The 22715-nt window shown below is 39.5% G+C and overlaps 1 protein-coding gene across 1 annotated transcript; it reads right to left on the reverse strand.

Annotated features, from left to right (window-relative positions):
- Positions 1 to 1577: 1577 nt before the first annotated feature.
- LOC129444700 (NLR family CARD domain-containing protein 3-like) lies at positions 1578 to 22715 on the reverse strand. The gene is made up of 14 exons (XM_073864738.1): positions 22508 to 22715; positions 18904 to 18964; positions 18720 to 18797; positions 16837 to 16947; positions 16670 to 16727; positions 16174 to 16381; positions 11297 to 13067; positions 8238 to 8411; positions 5775 to 5948; positions 5460 to 5633; positions 4142 to 4315; positions 2223 to 2396; positions 1860 to 2033; positions 1578 to 1766 (listed from the first exon to the last, which is right to left on the reverse strand). Exons 2-14 carry the CDS (start codon positions 18954 to 18956, stop codon positions 1751 to 1753), a joined length of 3339 nt encoding a protein of 1112 aa, XP_073720839.1. The 5' UTR covers positions 18957 to 18964; positions 22508 to 22715; the 3' UTR covers positions 1578 to 1750.

Here is a 22715-nt window from a genome sequence, read left to right on the forward strand (position 1 = left end):
AGGTTAAAGACCCTGACTCTAGGCTATAAGGAGATCGGTAACACCCTGCAACTGAGTTACAGACAGTACAATGGCCAGAGTCATAGGTTTTGTGGTTCCACCCAGAACAGGACTTGCAAGGTCAATCAAAAAAGCTGAGTACTTGTGTTGTGCGTCAGGTGCAGAATTGTTTTATTCTTTTATTTTGCAGAAGCGAAAGGTTAGATTGTCAGTGCTCAGACCATACGCCGCACACTGCCAAAAGTCGGTTTGCATGGCCGTCGTCCCTAAAGGATCCTCTTCTGAAGCTGGCACACAAGAAAGCCTCTAAACAGACATCAACAGACAAGCTTTTGAAGACAAGTTCTTAAGAAAAAGAAATATCTCAGACTATGAATTAACACATTTATTAAAAGGCAACATAATGCTTTTATGCAGTGGTGTAGTGGTGTCTGGAGAAGTGGGTATACTCTTAATTTATGCCCCCAGTAGAAGTGGGTATACTCTTAATGTATGCCCCCAGTAGAAGTGGGTATACCCCCAGCCATCAAATAAAGAGGTGGGTATACTCCGTATACCTGCGTATACCCTGCACTACACCACTGCTTTTATGTGCTAAAGATGTTGTGGAAAGAGCTTACACAAGTATTGTAGTCAGTATAACATTATACATGCTGGCATGGAAATATTGGTGGCCTGGAACAAGATCACATTAAAACTAATAAACTAGAAAAATCCCAGTCTAACATACTGTACATACAATACAGACAAAGAAGAAAGCCGCAGTGGTCCATTACTCTTGTATAAATTTGGAACTAATTATGTGTGGAAAATTACTGCTTTAAAGAAAATAATAAAAAAACTATTTAGACACTGAATCTCTGCAAAATTGTTATAATAAACCAGAAGAAGACACTGAGAGTGAGACCTTGGACTAATAAAAATGTAGCTTTTTGTTTAAAATGCCACCCATGGAGTGTGCATCCAATGTTATGGTCTGTTTTTTTTTGGTACAATTGAGCATGAGGATTATGTTTAAGCATTGAAAGTTATCTATACCAGGGGTTTTAAACGTTATGATGTCAAGGACCCCCAAATATGATTAACATTTTGTTAATCTGTATGTAGCAAGAAATTGGAGATAAATTAATAAATAAACTTTTTTTTATTTCTCTGAAATTTTCTGCGGACCCCCTAGAAGAGGGGTGGGCATTCCTGGTCCTGGAGGGCCACTGTTTTGCAAAGTTTAGCTACATTTTTCACATTAATATTATTTACAGTTACTTTTCTCTGACTACAAACACTCAACAAACAAACGGTGCTATATAGCACCAAAAGTGGTTCTCTGCTCGCAATCACAGAAGAACCACCTCCAGTGCCACACAGCACCGGTGAAGCACCCGCAAAGCACCCGTGTAGAACCACACAGGGGCCATATAGCACCACATATGGTTCTACATAGCACTATATGGTTCTACACGGGTGCTTTACTGGTGCTTCACCGGTGCTACATGGCACCAAAAATGGCTCCTCCATGACCACGAGCAAAGAACCACTTTTGGTACTACACAGCACCGTTTGTTTGTAGAGTGTATATAATATAATATATTAAGTTTCAAACTGTGCGTATTTATAAAACATATCATTCACTTATAAATCTGCTGGATTAATAACAGTGTTTATTCAGTTTAGATTCTTGTTCAGGTCAATAAGTGTCTGTTTTGGTTTACCAGCTGAAGCTCTTGAAGGTTCCATTATGAATGTGTGACTGTTAAACACTGTAAATACTGAAAAATGTAGGAGAAAAGATCAGGCATAATCACAGATGTTATTGTTCAATTCATGGTCAAAAAAATAAAAGCATTAAATTAATAGCTTACTCTAATTTCTCCAGTTTACAGTCCGGATCCCTCCGTAGATCAGAAAGCAGTTTCTCTTCCGAGTCTCCTAGTTTATTAAAGCGTAGATCTAATTCCCTCAGGTGTGAGGGGTTTGATCTCAGAGCTGAAGCCAGAGCAGCACAACCTTCCTCTGTAATACTGCAGTCACACAGCCTGTAGAAAGACAAAGGGCAAATTCAATGGGAAAACATAACACTGTGATGTTATGTTTATATGAAATTTGACACATTGCAAGATCATATAAAAAACACTAAATTGCAGTAAAAAAGCTGCAAGCAATATGTCAGAAATTATCCGTTTCAAAAAACATTTCCATTGATTAATGGATAATATTACACACACCATAGTTTCTCCAGTTTACAGCAGGGATCCTTGAGTAGATCAGAGAGCAGCTTCACTCCTAAATCTCCTGGTTTGTTAAAGCTCAGATTCAGTTCTTTCACGTGTGAAGGGTTTGATCCAAGAGCTGAAGCCAGAGCAACACAGCCTTCCTCTCCAAAATTACATTCCCACAGCCTGCAGGTAATGAAGAACATGAATAAACATAAATACACAAAAACACATTTAAGAGCTTTTCACACTGCGCTTAACCAAAGGTTATCTTCGTTCTAAACCCCGCTTTTAACCCTGGGTTAAGGAGCATTTCACACTTGTAATTTACAAGCAGGGTTATCCCTAAAATTAACCTGGGGTTATGAAACCCTGCTCCGAAGCAGTGCAATGCAGTGCCAAATGCTTGCAGTGTGAAACAAAGCAGGGTTACGTTCATACCGCTGCCGACTTGAACTTCCAAATTTACTGGAAGTCATTCATTTACAATGGAAGCTGGCTTCTTTAGCTGGAAGGAGCGTCAAATCCAATGGCAAAGCATTTTTTGGGCGTTTTGAGAGACTAGAGCGTTAATCAGAAAGTTGAAAGAAGCTCAACTTTATGGTAATGAGCTATGACGCAACAGCAGCGGCAAAACGCCAGCAACCATTCCGAATATAGTCTAGACGTTCTTCGCTGGCTGATTCCAGAGAAACATACAATGTAAACTTTTATTCCTACCAAACATTAATTCAGAGAAAACAGACTTGAGAGCGGCCAAAGCGTCAACAAGCTTCCCCGTACTTTTTGACAAGTGTCTTTGACCGGGCGCCTTGAGCTTCTTTGGAAGCTCAAGTCGGCGGCGGTGTGAACGTACAGTAAGAATGTTATGACTTGATGCTTAGCAACAGACAGCCAATCAGAAACTGAAGTACATGTACCTCATATCACCATATGTGTACTGAAAATACCTGAATTTAAGTAAAAATTTGAGATTTACGTTGACCCCTGTTCTGTCAGTGACGCGGTCAGTTTGAGTCGCTTTTTATCCAATCATGACTGTTGATACAACAAATATGCAAATAAAATTTTAACCCAGGGTTTAGGAATGCACCGTGTGAAACGTCAGATTATGAATACCCAGGGTAATCTCTTAACCCCTGATTAAGAATGAACAGTGTGAGACGTGAAATGGAAAACCCAGGATTCCATTAACCTGTGGTTTAGAATAAACCAGGGTTAACAATTTCAGGTGTGAAAAGCCCTTTACTCACTGAATCTACCATGTTTGACCCATTCTACAGTGGGAGCTAAGCAGCACATGCCCAGAGCTGTGGCTTGTGTAGCAAAAATACAACAAATGCACATTACTATATTTTGACTAAAGCCTAAAGGACAAAGGCTACATATATTTAAAGGTGTATGTATGCATTTGGCAGACACCTTTATCCAAAGCGATTTACAGTGCATTTAATATAAATTTTTTCAGCATACATGTTTTCTGGATATCGAAGATCAATTGAGGAGTTCAGACGCAAAAGCCATTAAATGCAACCTCATCAAATTTATATGTAAATAATAGAGATAATATTAAGACCGCAAACATCTGGAGCAAATCTGAGCAAAAGTCATGTACTGTAGCATATACCAGGCTTTAGGTCATGTTTACAAAGCAGAAGACTATGTCTGTCAGTCCTGTATTTTATTATGGTTGCTTCCACATACAGTTCAGTTATTTACAGCATCCTATAACAGAACATGACTTTACTGCATCACATATAAAGCCAGATATTGGCAAGTAAAATTAATCATTCCAGACAAGCTGAAATGTTGAACCTTGGAATGTAATTTTCAGGATTTCAATGATAGGCCTATTGACATTAAAACTGTAGTAAAAATTGAGTGAAACATCCCACACTGAATCAACCTTCAGTTCATTTTAAAACACTCACCCTAAAATCTCTAGTTTACAAAGTGGATTCCCTAGCAGAGTAGAGAGCAGCTTCACTCCTGAATCTCCTGGTTTATTATTGTTCAGATTCAGTTCTCTCAGGTGTGATGGGTTTGATATCAAAGCTGAAGCCAGAGCAGCACAGCCTTCCTCTCCAAAATTACATTCCCACAACCTGCAGAGAATGAACACATGAGACAGCTGAAGAAACATAAACAAATAAATAAAAAAATAAAAAATAGCTCCTCAAAACTGGCAATCGATGTGGCGTAAGATGTGGGTGCTCCAACAAGAAATGAGATTTATAAACACACTTAACTTAACATAAGAATCACCCATGCCAAACTTGAGGCACTTGTTGGTAATGGACAGCACCTGTCGGTCCCCCACAAAAGACACCGTCTTGATGAAGGTGAGTGCTATTAGGATAGGTTCTCACTGAGAAATGGCTTTCCTTGGGGCTCAAATGAGGCTCTTTGTAGACCTGAAAGGACCACTGAGAGGTCCAAAGAGGGACTGGAGAGCAGCCTAAGAAGATTTCATCTGTATGCGCCCCTAAGGACTCTTCTGATTAGGTCATGCTGTCCAGAAACTTACCCTCAACAGTGACATCATGCCATACAATCTACATGCAGGTACCAGCTTAAGAGCAGGTAAACCAGATGGCTATGTTTGCCATGGCAATTCAAATCTTGTTTTATTTTGTGTGTGGAGGGTGGACAGAGTTGTATTTTAAAGTTTAATGTTTTTACAGCATGACATGTTTTGGTAATAAAAAATTTGTGAGGAAGCATTGGTTGACCTCTTCAAGTGGTGGCTGTTTGTATCGTGATAGATGTATCGCAACTGCAAATTCCACCTGAAAAATTTTGACATCCCCTAGACTTCACACCGCCAAGGGAGCTAAGGATGGAAGAGCCAGCGAAGAGTGAACAGTCCAAGAGGGGTGCCTTCCACGACTTCGGCAGCTCCTCATGCCCTTTGGGAAGTAGGGCACTGGGGCAGAGTGGGGCTTTAGCAGCATATCCTAATCCCAGATACAAAGGCAGCTCACCCGAGATAGCACATGTGCCATTTCTGCATCCACCCCATCCTGTGCTTACCACACACAAGTTAGCAGATAGCAGAACTTTACCCACTAATGCTGTGTCAGATAATTCGTCTTCATCTTGAGCTGAGAATATCATGGTAAGTCTGTTCTGATTGCTTTTTCTCATTGACCAGCTATGTTGTAAAAATTTTAGTTTTTGCTTTATTCATCTTGAAAAACATCAGAGTTTTCTTAGATGTAAAAAATATTCCAAAATAATAATACTCACTTTAGTTTCTTTAGTTTACAATGTGGATTCTTTAGTACATCAGAGATCATCTTCACTCCTGAGTCTCCTGGTTTATTAAAGCGCAGATCCAGTTCTCTCAGATGTGAGGGGTTTGATCTCAGAGCTGAAGCCAGAGCAGCACAACCTTCCTCTGTAATATCACAACTGAAAAGGCTGTAGGGAATATAATGAAAAATTTACTTTTGGTCACAACCTTCGAATGTGACTAGCCTAGGCTGTGAAGAAATGGATCATATTCTATCCTATCAGTGTTTACCTTACATGTCAAAGCTATTAAATGGTAATAACACACACCATAGTTTCTCCAGTTTACAGTGTTGATCCTTTAGTACAGCAGAGAGCAGCTTCACTCCTGAGTCTCCTGGTTTATTACGGCTCAAATTCAGTTCTCTCAGGTGTGATGGGTTTGATCTCAAAGCTGAAGCCAGAGCAGCAAAGCCTTCCTCTGTAATATTACAGTCACACAGCCTGCAAAAAATAAAAAAGACAAAACTGATTTATTTCACCACAAGGCTTTTTGTACTTTAGAATTGTATAATTTAAATCAGTATTTTCAATGACTGGTCGTTCAAGTGTTTAAGTGCACACGCACGCACGCACGCATGCACACAGTCATTCTGGCCCATCTGATGCCACTTTTACTTTTTTGTCAAAGTATTCAAGTTGCTATTCTTTGAATCAAAGTGGCTGTCCTATGATTCCTTGTTGAGTGGATTCAGGTGTGTTTAAATAGTAAGAGTTGGAAAATGTATAGTTTTGGTGTGCCTCCAGTGATTGGGAAACACTGATCCTTCCATCCATCCTGTTCATAACTCTTACATCAAGCAGCAGATGGAATAAACCTGTTTAGTTAACAACCTATCTTCAGAAGCTAAATCTTGTTCTGTAGCTGGAACAGAGCCGGACAGTAACGGAGTAAATTTACTTGAGTACAGTACTTAAGTACAATTTTGAGGGATCTGTACTTTACTCGAGTATCATTTTTTTTGGAGTACTCATGACTTTACTCAAGTACATTTGAGAGGCAAATATTTTACTCTTTACTCCACTACATTTCTATCCATAACTGTGAGTACTTCTTTTTTTTTCTTAAAAAAACAGAAAAAATAAAAATCTCAGAAACCCTCAATTTGTTGTTTCCCTCTCTTAAACGTGATTGGATTGTGCAGGCGCAACTGATTGGGACAGCCTATCAGCAATCACCTTCAGCTTTCCACCAAAGTAACTATGGTCAGATTTAGAAAAGAGACAAAACCACTGACAAAACAATGGATGAAGACGCAGCAGGCCCATTCTGGGAATGTGTCAACCCGTGGCCCCACCTCGCCAGACTATTTAAATTTTCTGAACAACTTAATGATAGTTTTCTTTTCAAGTGTTTGCTGTGTTTACCAAAACAAAACTTCAGCAGCAGGAATCACTGGTGAACCCGGATTACTATTGTTCAAAATGAATTACTCATCAAAACATCACATCCTTACTTGATCTGGACAAACTCAGCATCACAAGACAGGTTTAAGACTCCAGCTTCGACATTTGTCTACTGTTTATTATTAAACTGGTTTGCAGTAACATTAATTTCTTAATTTATGCCAGGAGTCCAAAATAATGAATCTGTAACGCTCGTTATTTTGAATAGAAATCATCATCCGTAAAACTTTTATTCTCCTCTTCTTCGGTTTATTTGTGTTTAAATACATAAAATATACAGAATCTGCCAGGGCTATTAGTACAATGGTGAACATATTTGGGGAAATAATGATTAATTATCACATGTTAGTAAAATATTTAGTCATACAGAATAAGATTTCTATTCATTATCTACTGAATTATGCTATCTGAAGAGCTCAAACAGCGAACGGAGCGAGATGTGAGTCCTCTTCCTGATTTGCATCAGATTTGACCTCAGAGCTCTATCATTCGCTGTACAGCTGTCAATCATCTCACATGGTTCAGCGTGCACTGTGGCAGTAGTAATGCAACATTTAGAAAATGTACTCTTGTACTCTCGATACTCAAGTACTTTTAAAAACAAGTACTTTTACTTAAGTAGACATCTGACTGCAGTACTTTTACTTGAGTAAAATTTAGCAAGGGGTAACTGTACTTTTACTCAAGTACTGAAGCTGTGTACTCTGTCCGCCTCTGAGCTGGAATTGGGTGTTTATGATAACACCATTGGTATTAAAAGATTAATTCAACTTTCTGTCAGTGTTTACAACACATGAAAGAATGCACATGATCATTCAGCCTTGCTTGCAGTCCCTCACTCGCCAATGGCAACCCACTAGCATGGACACATTCATCACTCCACTTCCCTTTGCTGCTTCCAATATCTATATAGCAAAGAAGGATGGGGGCCTCCTACTCTACGTTTAATTATTTTGTACTGAATAAAATCACTGTCAAGTTTCGTTATCCAGTACTATCCACTTCCCCTCACTCCCAGTGCTTTGGAACTATGAGGCAGCTATGGAGTCATCAGAAGTCTTCAATGACTAGGAAGTCTTCAGTAAGGTTGACCTGTGTAGTGCCTACAATTTAATCCAGATATGTGAGGAGAATAAGTGAAAGTTTGGGGATAGGATTGGGGATACAAGCCTAGGGCATGTACCTATCCCTTTTCGAATGAGTCAAAATAAATAAATAATAATAATGAAAAATAATTAAAAAACTGCCCTTTTTTTGGGGGGGGGGGGGTTTGCTCTAGAAGATTTGAATATTGTTTTGTCAAACTTAATTAAAGAAACAACTCACTGTAATTTTTCCAGTTGACATTGTGGATCCTCCAGGCCAGCAGCGAGCAGCTTCATTCCTAAGTCTCCTAGTTTATTGTTGTTCAGATTCAGTTCTCTCAGGTGTGAGGGGTTTGATCTAAAAGCTAAAGCCAGAGCAGCACAACCCTTCTCTGTAATATTACAGTCACACAGTCTTCAAAGAAAAATAAAAAAGACAAATGACTTCTGTTAAAAGAATTTGAGACATTCGTTTTTGAATGATGTACCCAATGTCATTAGAACCTTATCTTAAATCAGTTTAGTTATTGTAATATAAAAACTAATGGTTTACTGGTGTGTCAATACTGTGGAAAACACTGTATGTCTAAGGCTGATCCTTTAGATCAGCAAGCTCTCTTTACACCAATGACAATTACTGCATTGATGCATGTATGTGAGATACCCATTTAGACAAATCCCAACTTATAACAAGCCCAGTCTAACCACCAATCAAGGTAGAGAGAGCTTTGCACAATAAAGATGTTGCTTTGAGAATGAGAAATTACTCTAGACTCTAGACAAATTTGGCAACTGGAGATTATGGGACACTATCATCTATTTAAATAAATAATAATTCACAATTCAACAAAAAATTTAAAATGTAAAACACATTCTGTAGTATATACTACAAATAACATGTAAACCAAACAGCAGTCAAATAGGTTTCTCTATTGGTCAAGTAGAGTAACTTTTTAAGCATGACAGTGAAACATCATTAAAAAGTTGGTTTTGGGATCTAACAGAGTGGTGAAGCACAATATAAACAGGGAAATAACTTGGAGTGAGTATATAAAGCTTAATAAAGACGTGTGGAAAAGCATGTAACACTTTCTCCAGATCATTAAATGATAAGATGAAAGTGTATCTCTTGAGCTATTAGATAAGCACAGAGACATTGCTGTGATTGCAACAACGTTGTAACTTTATTGAACTTACAAAACGGTAATAATATCACCACAATAACACTCAACAAAAGTGAACCACCCACTTAAGATGGACATGTTGAATACTCTAACTTATGTGAACCGCCTTCTTAAGGTGTTGAATATGTGTGTGTGTATATTGGTGTGTGAATTAGGTACGTCAGTCAGTGATATGTGAAGTGGTTGCATTTGCCCCTACACAACGCATTCACCAACACTGCAACACCAGCTAGCTTGGAGCATGCACTTGTATAAGAATCCAATCTCACTTGTACAAGGTATAACGTGAGCAATTCTCTGTCAAATGCGCTGTACTTCTGCTCATTTGGGCGCAGCTGCCGACTGAAAATGCAAGGTGATGCCAAACACTGCCTACTAGCTGATAGGGTCATGTGCCAACAGCACAGTCTGAGGCATCGGTAGTGATTGCAATGGGGCCACCTGAAATCGGATGAGAGACCATGGTTGCATGTGCCCCAATGCTTGTAAAAATTGCAGTTAGGCCGAATTGACACTTGGCAGGGTTAATTATTAACCAGAGACAGCCGAACACCAATCGCAGATGAGCCAGGTGCTCTGGTCTGGTGGCACAACTAAAATGTCATCCAAGTACACGAATAAGAATCTTGTAAGATTGGTCTTGTAAGATTGAGTCCATCATGCGCTCAAATGTTTGTGCTGCATTTTTCAGGCCAAAGGGCATCATCAAAAATTTGAAAAAGCCAAAAGGTGTTATTTCTGCTGTTTTTTGATGGCACCTGATGGTATACCTGAATAAGATCCACTTTTGAGAAAACAGTTTTTCCTGCCAGGTGGGGTGAAAAGTCTTGAATGTGTGAAAATGCATATTGGTCAGGCGTGTTGATGTCATTAAGTTGACGATAATCCCCACATGGGTGGTAGCCACTGTCGGCTTGGGCTTTGTGGGCTCTGCACTATGCCCAGTTTTTCCATGTTATCAAACTCTGCTTGAACTACTGCCAACTTTTTGGTGAGAATGGAAAATTCAGTAAGCGGGCGTAAAAAATATAATTTATGAGCCATTATCACCATTATCAGCTGAATGACATACAGTAGAGGCTGATCATTCATTTAAATGCCATGCTGAAGCCCTCATTATGGGACATACAGATGCAATTATTGAGTCAGGTGCCATACACTTGTGGGATGGTATGCTGTATGATATTCATGTGCCAGTTGCGTTATTTCTTGTAAGAACAACTGTTTAAACAGAAAACACTGTTTATGCTCACACATGTTAGCATGTAATGTAATCCATCAACTCGGATGGTTGGGAATCTCTGAGGCCCGGCAGCGAGAGCAAGCGATGTGGTCTGTCAGTTTTTGATAAACTTAAAGTCTTTAGCAGATACACCTTCAGCATAGTGTATTTATCCTTGGTTGAGGGATTTTCCAGGATGCGGATGGCTTGTGTGGCTGTGTCACTGCCAAGAGCGGCAACAACATAATAGCATTTCATGTCAATCGCTGTTTTTTCCCATAAGGCAAACTAGCCTCACCTTGGGCAAACCACACAGTCACTTGTTGCTCCCAAAACTCCGGCAGCTTTAGAGATACAGCATTTGCCTGAATTGTACAGTAAGTTAGTTGTTCTCCGTCGGGGTCACCAATCTCTTGAGCTACATTGGTGTGATTGCAACAACAACGCAGTAACTTTATTGAACTTAATCGTTTTGGTGATAATATCATCACAACAACGCTTTAACGAAAGTGAACCACCCTTTTAAGTTGGACTTGTTGAATATGTGTATGTCAGTGTGTGAATTATGTAATTCAGTAAGTAATATGTGAAGTGCTTGCATCTGCCCCTTTTTAATTTACTAACAGTGTTTATTAGTTTGTCAAACTGAAAGACAGGCTTTACATGGGCTTGTTTCTGCTCTCATGATTTTCCTGCAATAGATTCAAGGTCAGTATAGTAGAGATCAACTTTGCAGCCCTGATCCAACACACCTACCAGTAACTTTCAAGTATAGTGATCCATGACTATATGTATCAGTAAAAAGCACCTTTAAAAAATGACCTCTTAAAACTTTGCTGAAAATCACTGTCGTATATAATAGTGGAAATATATTTGACACTGTCAAATACTCACTCAGCTTTTCTAGATGCTTTGACAACTGGCAGCAAACTCAGAAGACATTTTTCGGATGGATGGTATTTACTCAGTCTAAACTCATCCAGCTCTTCTTCAGAGTTCAGTATCACAAACACCAGAGCCGACCACTGAGCACGAGATAGTTTGACTCCAGAGAGACGACGGACACCTTTTTTGCTCACATATGTTTGGACTTCCTGCACTAAAGTTCGATCATTCATTTCATTCAGACAGTGAAACAAGTTGATGGATTTCTCTGAGTATATATTTTCCATGATTTTCTTTTTAATGTAAGCAACTGTTTCCTGACTGTTATGAGAGCTGCTTACTGTCTTTCTCTGGAGGCCTTGTAAGAGAATCTGATTAGACTCTAGTGTGAGACCCAGAAGAAATCTGAGGAAAAGATCCCACTGTCCATTCTCACTCTGTAAGGACTTGTCCACTTCTTTCTTCAGTAAATCAGTCATAGAAAACCTGAGCACATTTCGAAGTCTTGCTTTTTGTTTAGAAATGGAGAGCATCTTAAATAGAGCAGCTAGAAACTCCTGGATGCTCAGATGTACAAAGCTGTAGACCTTCCCAAGCTGCAGTCCAGACTCCTCTCTGAAGATCTGAGTACAAACTCCTGAATACACTGACACTTCTCTGACATCAATGCCACATTCTCTCAGGTCCTCCTCATAGAAGATCAGGTTCCCTTTTTCAAGTTGCTCATAAGCCAACTTTCCTAGTGACCAAATGCTCTTTCTAATCTGATGAAAATCTATTTCATGTTTCCCATCATACCTTTGAGTCTTTAGCTTGGTCTGAAAGATCAGGAAGTGCGTAAACATTTGTGTAAGAGTCTTGGGGATCTCTGCATTCTCTGCTTCACCCAACATTCTCTCTAGAACAGTGGCTGAAATCCAACAGAAGACTGGTATGTGACACATGATGTACAGGCTTCTTGATGATTTGATATGTGTGATGATTCTATCACCAAGGCTCTGATCACTTATTCTCTTGCTGAAATACTCCTCCTTCTGAGAATCATTAAAGCCTCGCACCTCTGTGACTTGATCTACAAACTCAGGAGGGATCTGATTGGCTGCTGCTGGTCGAGAGGTTATCCAGAGGAGAGCAGAAGGAAGTAGATTCCCCTGGATGAGGTTTGTCAGCAGCACATCCACTGAGGCACGTTCTTTTACATCTGACAATCTTTGATTGTCATGGAAATTTAGATTTAGTCGACACTCATCAAGACCATCAAATATAAAGATGACTTTGTAAATATTCAAATCTGTTAACTTAAGCTTTTTTGTTTCTTCGTAAAAACAATTTAGAAGTTCAACAAGACTGATATTTTTCTTGATCAAATGTTTCAAATTCAGTTCCCTGAAAGGAAGTGGAAATATGAAATTAACATCTTGATTTTCTTTTCCTTCAGCCCAGTCCACAATGAACTTCTGCACAGAGACTGTTTTTCCAATACCAGCAACTCCTTTAGTCAGCACAGTTCTAATGGGTTTGTCTTGTCCATGTAAGTCTTTAAATATTTCACAGCATTTGATTGGTCTTTGTTGTGTCTCTGGTCTCCTGGACAATGTCTCAATCTGTCTAACCTCATGTTCATTATTTACCTCTCCACTCCCTCCCTCTGTGATGTAGAGTTCTGTGTAAATATCATTCAAATGTATTGAGTCACCGTGACTGGAGATTCCTTCATGAATTCTCTGAAATTTCTCCTTTAATCTGGATTTAAGTTTTTGTTGATACACAGGCATCAATTCTGAAAAAGAAAATTAAGCAGAATCACCACTTTTGTTATTTACAAGTCCAGATATAGACAGTTTCAGCGGCAACAACATAAACAAACAGATTTTGTGGCCTGTAACACACTCGAGTCCAGTGTAACTCAGAACTACTTGTTTATTATTATTCGCGCCAGATCACATTAGATCCAGTGTGGACTCGCCTATCGCATTCTAGTGACATCACCAGGGATGCTGGTAACTTAAAGTGACATAACACCTAAACTCTACATGGCCCAAACTTAAAGCAACACTATGTAGTTTTTCAACCTTCATAATATATTTCCAAGAACCTTGTGATGGTACATTGACTTACAATAGGTGGAATGACATGTATGCAATAGCCTGACGAGGTCTGTATTAGGGATGCACCGAATCCAGGATTCGGATTCGGATTCGGCTGAATACTGGGCTTTTTGACGGGGTTCGGGTTCCGCCGAATCCTAGATTTTTTTCCCACCGAACCGAACCCTTGGCTTGCGCTACGCTGGTCGACGTCACGCGGCCGTTGATTAGACACATCGGGTGCTGACGTGGAGATGAGCTTTTTCTTTCAGTGAGCCTTAGGGGCTGGACACACCAAAACTTTTAAACACGGCTGAAAACGCCTTGAGGACGCCAAATGCCAGCTGTTTTTCAGCCGAGCGCTTGGTAGCTGTGATGCTTCAGCTGTGAGCCGGTTGGTTGCTGTGGTAATGTCCCGCCCCTCCTCCACTGTAATTGGATGGCCGTGTGAAAACTGACATTGACGAGCGGAGCTTCTCACTCAAAGTTAAATATAGTTTTCAGCGCGGAGCTGCTTGCTTATTGGAAAAACGAGCGTGTCGCAACGCATCGCTTTCATTATGCATAGGCTTATGGTAATTGTCAAAATAGTTTTTCCAACTGGTCATCCTGGCATAATGTACAGTTAAAATTAAATAAAATGAAAAATACACTGCTGTGGACGTTGTTTACTTCATTAATGTGTTTTACTGTGTTAGGATAAGGATGCGAGTAGGATTCGGTATTCGGTTTCGGATTCGGCCGAATCTTAAACGGTGGATTCGGGATTCGGCCGAACCTAAAAAATCTGGATTCGGTGCATCCCTAGTGTGTATCGCTTTTACTGCCACTACGGAACTTTGGGGTGCGGGCACAGAAAGAACTACAAAATTTGACTGCTTTACGGCATACCTCACTTCTGCCCCCACTCCCATTTCGTCAAGTTCGGACGTAAGAGCCTAACTAACATTTGTTTGTGCTGCCACGTGGGTGTATGTTGTTATCATGGCCGAAGCAGCAACGAAACCCAAGAAGGCAAAGGTTTTGTCGGAGGAGAGGAAGAGAAAAAGGGAGAGTGACAAAATTAAAGGCGATGACACGAGAATAAGGGGTTGTGCACATGAAAACTTTAAAAACATTTTTTTTAACTTTTATGATGATTGGACAGCCGTGTGAGAACTGACATTGAGTTTTTCACCCAAAGTTGAATATTTTTCAACTCTCTTGTGTCCGGGGCTCCAGCATGCTGAGGCAAAGTTTCGCGATAGTTCATGCTCCATCTGCGAGGGCATGTCTATATTGGATTTGAGGAGACGGGTGTTGTTTCTCCGGGAACGGGTCCTGCCTTCCAAGCCAAGTGCTGCTAAGGGTGCAGCAATGAAGCTTGCGAAGGATGACCTCCGTATAACGGTGCTGAACCGGTCCACTGGTAAGTCCAGTGGCCATCAGCGGCCTGATCCATCATTAGTGGAGGTTCCAAAGGAGACAAGCGACCCGTGTTTTACGGGCATCCTTGCCCTCTGTCGGGCCTCCACCCAAGACGTTGTCCACCGTAACATCGGAGGGGTGGCTGTCAACCTCGGACGCCGATCCAGATCCGCGTCCTCCTTCGGATAGGTTTGCTGAGTCTGCAGTCGACCCCGAGATGGCAGCCATGCTCGCTGGCGACGGCGGTCGGCTTGGAGTGAACTGAACCTCCCCCACCCAAACTGTCCCGCCTTGACAACTGGTACTTCGGGGGTGCTTGGGCTTCTCAGTCCTCACACCCTGTGCTTTTTTTCCAGAGGTGCATGAGGAGTTGACACAGTCGTGGAAAACCCTGTTTTCCGCCTGGAATCTGTCATATCAGCCCTCCCCCCTCACCTCTCTCAAGGTGGAGCTGTCAGGGGGTATACTGGTATCCCGTCAGTGAAGCGCCTGTCGCGATGCAGTTGTGTCTGGCTGGTGTCGCTTCCTCCTGGCGGGACCAGCCTACTCTCCCCTCACGGGCTTGTAAGCAATCATTCGGTCTGACCGCGGCTGCTTACCGGGCTTGTGGGGAGGCAGCTTCAGCCCTGCATGTTATGGCATTGCTGCAGGTTCATCAGGCTAAGGCTCTGAAGCAGAGGTGGGCAAATCTGGTCCTGGAGGGCCACAGTCCTGCAGAGTTTAGCTCCAACCCTAATCAAGCACACCTGAACTTCATTTGCAAGTGATACTGAAAACTTTGATTAGATTTTTCAGTTGTGCTTGATTATGGTTGTAGCTAGACTCTGCAGGACTGTGGCCCTCCAGGACCAGAATTGCCCACATCCCTGCTATAAAGAATCTGCACGAGGGAGGTCACCACTGTGCACTGACAAAATACCGTTCAAAATGCTGACGCCCAAATGCATATTTCAATGCATTCGTCCAAACCTATGGTTTACATCTATCGACCTGAAGGATGAATCTCATCTAACTAATGATGCAGTCACACAGAGAATCGTTATACAGTAGGTACTTGTAATATTGTATTTATTTGGTTTTTACATATCAAAAACAGGCGAAATGTTAACTAAGATTATAGCAGTTCATAAGAATGAAGTCTACAGTAGCCTACTGCTTAGTTCAACATCATTTTAGATTTTTAGTGTTTCGACATCCACAGAAAGCTTAGACACTCACTTTCACTTCATTCCACACAATGTTGCATTAAAGCAACCTAAAAGATATTATTTGTTAAAATTAGTTTTTAATTTTGGAAGTGATTAATGTTTTAGAAATTTTATGTGAATCATGAATGTTTTTACAATGATTTTAGTACACATAATATGTAGTGTAATGATCCAGATTTCTTACTGGACTGTAGTGTGTTGGCGAGGTCTGTCTGGTTAATCTTTCTCAAGATGTGCACTGTGATTTTCAGAATCATCTCTTTGACTCTGCTGTGACTCCTATCATCATCATCATCCTCTCTCTTGGAGCATTCTGGATAATCTGGACTCAGCAGTCTCTTAAAACTGTTTAACTCATTCTTTATTACAGAGATGATTTTGTGCTCAACTTCCTGATATCACAGTGAACAATAAAACAGTGAAGCTTTATTTAATAACAGAGAGAATGAAAATTCCAATACACAAAGGCAATGTATTTGTATTATTAATTTATTTTATAAAAAGACCAGCCAAAAGCATTAATAGACATGTCTGAGTTATATCATAAATGTAACTCAGTAAAGCACATACTAGTGCTAGTATGTGGGTAAAACAATTCAAAAGATAAAAGGAGGAGTTTTTATTATTGCTCAAAAGTCACTAACAAAGGGCTGATGGGTTAAGACATTACACAAAAATACCTTTAAAATGTATTCCATCTTTTGTGCATTACATGATTCGGGTCCAGCCTGTTTTTGACTGTAATTCAACACATTTACTTTAATTGCGTATTTACATTATTTAATGTATGCAATACAGTTAATAAATAGTTAACATAATATTTATTAAATTAACAACTAAGCAATACCTCAGATCAGCAGAAGAGTCTCCCCTACTGAAATTTGCTTGTAGATCCATTGATAGATCACTCTTCATAGACACACAACTGCAGGGTGCAGGATATTTTTTCTCACACAGACTAAAACAAAACAGCAATCAAACTTTGAATCAAACATGAATCTTACACTGCTCTAAATTTAACCACAGCATGGTGAAAACAGAACAAGTTGTGTTTTTGAGGAAAACATTCCAGGGTTTTTCTCATTTTAATGGACTTTAATGGACCCCAATACTTAACAGTTTTAATGCAGTTTAAAATGGAAGTTTTAAAGGATTCTAAACGATCTCAAACGAGGCATAAGGGTCTTATCTAGTGAAACGATAAATAAAAAATATGCACTTTTAAACCAGCGCGACCTCACGTAATTGCGTAATGATGTCGAAAGGTAACATGTTACATATATGAAACCATTTTAAACACTAAACTGACACAAAGACATTAATTAGTATCATTCGATATACAACAACGTCTGAACAGTCCTCTTTTTCCGCACTTGTAAACACTAGGGTATAGTTTTGCATACGTCATCCGTGACCTCTTGACGCAATGACGTGTTACGTGAGGTCGCGTTGATGCGTCACATAGGAAGACGATAGGTTTTGGTTTAAGTGAATTTTTTTCTTCCCAAACATGACAGTCGTTTCACTGGATAAGACCCTTATGCCTTGTTTGAGACCGTTTCCTTTGCAACTGCAATTTTAAACTTTATTAAAACTGTTAAGTGTTGGTCCATTATAGTCCATTAAAATGAGAAAAATCCTGGAATGTTTTCCTAAAAAAAAAACATAATTTCTTCTTAACTGAAAAAAGAAAGACATCAAAAGTTTGGATGACATGGTGGTGAGTAAATTACCTGGATTTTTTCATATTCTTGTAAATGAGCATTTTTTTACCAGACTGAATAGATTTAGCCAACAACATTTTTGAATGACCCGAGGCCAGGATTAAGCAAATTTGAAGCGAAAGTAATTGATGAACATTTAATATGTTTAGAGAGCAATCTGTTAATATCATTATCTCATTTCTGATGGAGGTGGGGTTTTCAGAGGCTTTTGCATCTGAGCCCCTTAAATGGATGTCTTTCTTAACTGACTCTGAATTTAACCGTTTAGTAGACCTAAATTATTGCTTCATTTAAAAGATGGGCTGAAGTACAAGACTGAGCAAAACTAAAATGCACTGATCCTGCGGTTTGAAGTTTTTCAATAGAACAGAAATGTTTTTTTAAGTATTTCAGAACCTAGAGATTAGGCCTGAAACCCTTGAGCTCAACATTACTGTACACCCTGTCAGGAACAGGAAACGAACCCAGGCGCAGAGAGTTTAACAGAAACTTTTATTAAAACAGAAACAAGAAAACAAAACCCTCGAGGGGGCAAAACACACTATGCAAACAAAACACTAAACAGGCTTGACTTAACACGACTTGACAATGAACTACACTTACTTGACTGAATAATAGATCTAACAAGTATTAACAGACAGCGTAAGCACAAAACGAACGAGCACAGGACAGCAAACACAAGGGCATTAAATAGGGGAGCAAATCAAGAGGGGAACAGGTGACATGAATCAAGCAATAATGAGGTGATTAACGAGGAGACGAGGGGGTGGGGTGATAGACGAGACAAGCAAAGCACATGGCCTGATAAACAAAGCCACATGCTTTGACAAAACATGGCACTGCCAGAACCCTGTCTCAAGAAGCTAGAAACTATGACAAGAAAGAGTCCAGATGGGATCCTGACAACACCCATTCTGAACTCTTAACCTTTGAAAAGTAAACAATAAGAGAATAAACAGAGAGGTCTTTCTGTCACGCATTATGCCTGTGAACCATAATAACTTACTTGGGCTCATCAGAGGAGTTTTCCTCCATGCAGTGTTGTTTAAAATCCATTGGTTGGTTTCTCATCAGAGACACATTGCTATGTGAGACCGATTGATTAAAAATAAAAAACAACAACATGCTATTAATTTATTGTTTATTTACATGAAATAGTTAAAGCATGAAAATACTTAAACTTCACTCACCTCTTGTCCTTTTTATTGTCATAGTCTTCAGACAGACTCACTCTAAAGGCCATTTTATTATCTGAAAGCAGATGTTGATCAAACCAAGTGAGTTTTGTATCGTCTTAGAAATACAATTCTCTCTCAAATCTCTCTCTGTCTCAACTGTCAGTCAACATTAATGACCAGTACAAATTTCACCCCATCAATAATATCACAGACAGCAGCACTAAATCACACAAACACTTTGTTAAATAAAAGCAAAAGTAGAATCAGATCATTCCAGATTTCCTGATGTACTTTAAACTCTTTTAAAATGGATCTGTATCAAATTCTTGGTGTTTAAAATTTGGATCACAAGTGGACAAGAGAAACACATCACGTTTACACCTTGTATTTTAATCCGTCACTTTTGTCGACTTCCAACTGCTTCTGCCCTAAATACTAAAGGGGTGAGCGAGTTCTCTGCTTTTCGTTTTTTGCAGGATTTTCCCCCATCTTGTGGAGAAATTGTATTTTGCATTCAAACAAATAGTGCTCTCTAGCGCCTCGCTTTTCCAAATGCGTGTTGCAACTACGGTACACTGTAAAAACATTCTGTAGAAATTACAGTAATACTGGCAACTAGCTGAAAGTAACTTACTGTAGATTTTACATTTATGTTATTTACTGGCAACAGTTTGTTCAAAGTTAAATGAACATGAAACATTTTCAGTCTTTATCTTTTACAGTAAGTTACTGGTAACCAGCTGCATAATTACAGCAAATTTTTTTACAGTGCTTGTGTATTCACTGATCTCCTTGTCGGTTTCAGCTGGTTCACATGTTCTATATGAAAACGCATGCATTGTGGAAACACTTTGGCAGGCTAGTGCTTTTTGTCTCTCTTTGCTAGTTTATCAATATGGCGGAACCACAACGAGGACATATTTATGAATAAAGACATTGATTTGGACTAAAAAAAATTTAAATCCTACTTACTGTCCCTTTAAGGACAGAAAAGATATTAACCTCTGTATTAGTAAGTGAGGTGTTGGCGGAAAAGATGGGATTTTAGCCAATTCTTAAAGATGACTACAAAATCAGAAGAATCTTGTCGCAACCAGCAGACCATTCCATAGATTTGGAATAGATTCAGGAAAGATACATGATAGTGATTTGTTCCCTTTTTGGAATGGCACCACAACAAAACGTCACTCGTTGGCAGAGCTCAGGGATCTAGAGGGTACATAAGTCTGTATAAGTCAGTGAAGGTAAAGAGGTCCTGACTCAATGGTGGTTTTAAAGGCCAGGAGATTTAAATTTGATGCAAGTTACTATAGGAAGCCAATGTAACCTGACAAAGAGAGGAGTGATGTATGCCCTCTTTGGCTCATTAAAGACCACTCTTGATCCATTCTGGATCATCTGTAGGGGTTTGGTTGTGCAGGCTGTGAGTCCGGCCAGTAGCACATTGCAATAGTACAGTCTGGACAAGACAAGAGCCTGGTGTCACGGTAGGAAATCCATTGTTTCCTCCGTGTCATGTGTTGTGTTTTTACTCGTGTTTGTTCCATGTGCTTGTTAGGTTCATTCCTGCCACCTGTGTGTTGATTGTCTCGCTCCAGCTGATCCTCATCACTACTCAGCTATATCTACCCTCCGCTCTCTGTGTTTGTTGTCAGATCCTCTCTTCATGTTCACGCTGTGCCCGTTGGATTACCGTGTTCTGGTCCTGTGTTGGATTAGTGTTTGTGTTGTCTTCGTGTGAATGTTCCGGTCTGTTACTGGTTATCACCATTGGACCATCATCACAACAACACCGTCTTCACCTACCAACACTTCATTCGCCACCGTAGTCCTTCGTTCACCATTGCAAAGACTCTGGATATTAATCAGCTCTGTCATTCACCATTTCATTACCAAATTGTAAATAAACATTCATTGATTTCCTGCATTTGCTTCCTCCTCATTTTACGAGTCATAACACCTGGACTATGGCTTGTGTAACATGCTCAGATAGGAAAGGTCTAATTTTCCTAATTTTGTAAAGGATAAATGCTACAAGAGCAGGTGGTGCTGGCAACATGATCTGTGAAGCTAAGCTAATCAACAACTAACCACTCCCAGGTTTCTGGCTGACCTGGAAGGCGTAATGGTCAAGGAAACTAGTTGAATAGAAAGGTTGTGATGAATCTTACTGTGGGTTTACACCAAACGCGAAGCGTGCAATCGCATCACGTTGCTCGCTCTAGATTATGCGCGGGATTTAACTTCGTGTCATGCAAATTTTTCGCTCAAGTTGAATATTTTCAATTTGGGCGCGTGTTTTCACGGCAAACGCGCCGCCCATATCGCGTCATTCGCATTGCCCCACGCGAGAACGCGTCTGATCGCGTCTTTGCATTGACTTTGTATGTAATGCACTCGCATTTGGTGTAAACCCACAGTTAGAGCCAGTTAATAATATTATGTCAAAGTTACTGCTTGTGGTGTTAGTAAACATGCTGCACAGAGTTTTGTACATATATGTACAAGTTTTAACTTTTACATTTAGAGCAATTTATGAAAAAAACTCGCATAACTTTCAAACGCTCGCGAAATTAAACAAAAATGAAAGACGGGAACAAAGCTGCTTCAGTTTTATCAATGAAAGCCTAAAAATAGTGCTGTACACTGTGTGTTCATGCTAGAAGTCAGGTCTGGTGTAAAAACATTGTGGTTGATACATCACATTAGATAAATAGAAGGAAAGTAGACGGAAAGTACACGTTCTTTCGTGGCTGTTCAAAGCGCATTTAACCATGTGTGTTTACACCACAAAAGCAATCCGGTCAAATGCGTTTTTGACTACCTTTAAATGTGGTCGAAAGTAGATGAGCTCAAAATGTTTTACATCTGGTTTATACCTGTATTTAGTGTCATCCACTTCTGATACGATCAAACAAAATGCATCTTAATACTAGTTGTAAACAGACTCTTAATATCAGGTATAAACAGCCCCATTTACCCAGTTCAGACACAAAATTTCAAATTGCTCACAATACCCTGCTGAAAAAAACAATAAAACCATTACAGAAGATTCTGGTTTATTGGTTTTATTGGGAATTTTATTGGTTCTAATGGAATATGGCCCAAAACAAGCTACAGACGTATTGTGTGTTTATTGTCTCAAATGCATAGCTTATTTACAGCAGTTACATAGTCATAAGTTACTCATAACAGTTTATTATCATATTGAGCATTTTACCAATAAACTTTAAAAACTCTAATACCAGATAATGAGATGTGAACAAATTTTACCACACTTATTCAAAAGAACCTTGAACTAAACTAAACTAAACACAGTAGCTAAAATACATGAATCTGTTAAAATATAAGTGAATTAAACAACTTTCAGAATCAGTATAGTAGATACTACACATTGTTTTTCTCTCTGAATGTTGTTTACTCACATTCCAAAATGGATCCTGCTATGATGGCTTAGCCTATGTCTCAACTGATAGCTAAAAAATTCTAAAAGTAGGAAAAGCCTATTCATTTTAGAAAAAATCAATTATGGTCATTGGTACCAATTCCCCCTGTACAGACACGTGAAAGAAGCCATTGAAAATGTAATATTATATATACAAATTAAAAGTTTTACCTGTATTTTAGTAATCCAGTGAAGTAAACATTGTGTTGAGAAACTCCTGACGACAGGAACAACAACTACAAAACTACATTACGCTTTTTACATAACATACAGAAGCAGGTTAATCTAAAATGGATGACCAAACAATAAGCAGTGTGTACTGTATAAATCCGCAGCTCATTAAAATAATAAAACAACTTTAATTCCCACGAGCACTTCT

This window comes from Misgurnus anguillicaudatus, chromosome 3 (assembly GCF_027580225.2).
Source record: "Misgurnus anguillicaudatus chromosome 3, ASM2758022v2, whole genome shotgun sequence".
In the NCBI taxonomy this organism is placed as follows: Eukaryota; Metazoa; Chordata; class Actinopteri; order Cypriniformes; family Cobitidae; genus Misgurnus; species Misgurnus anguillicaudatus.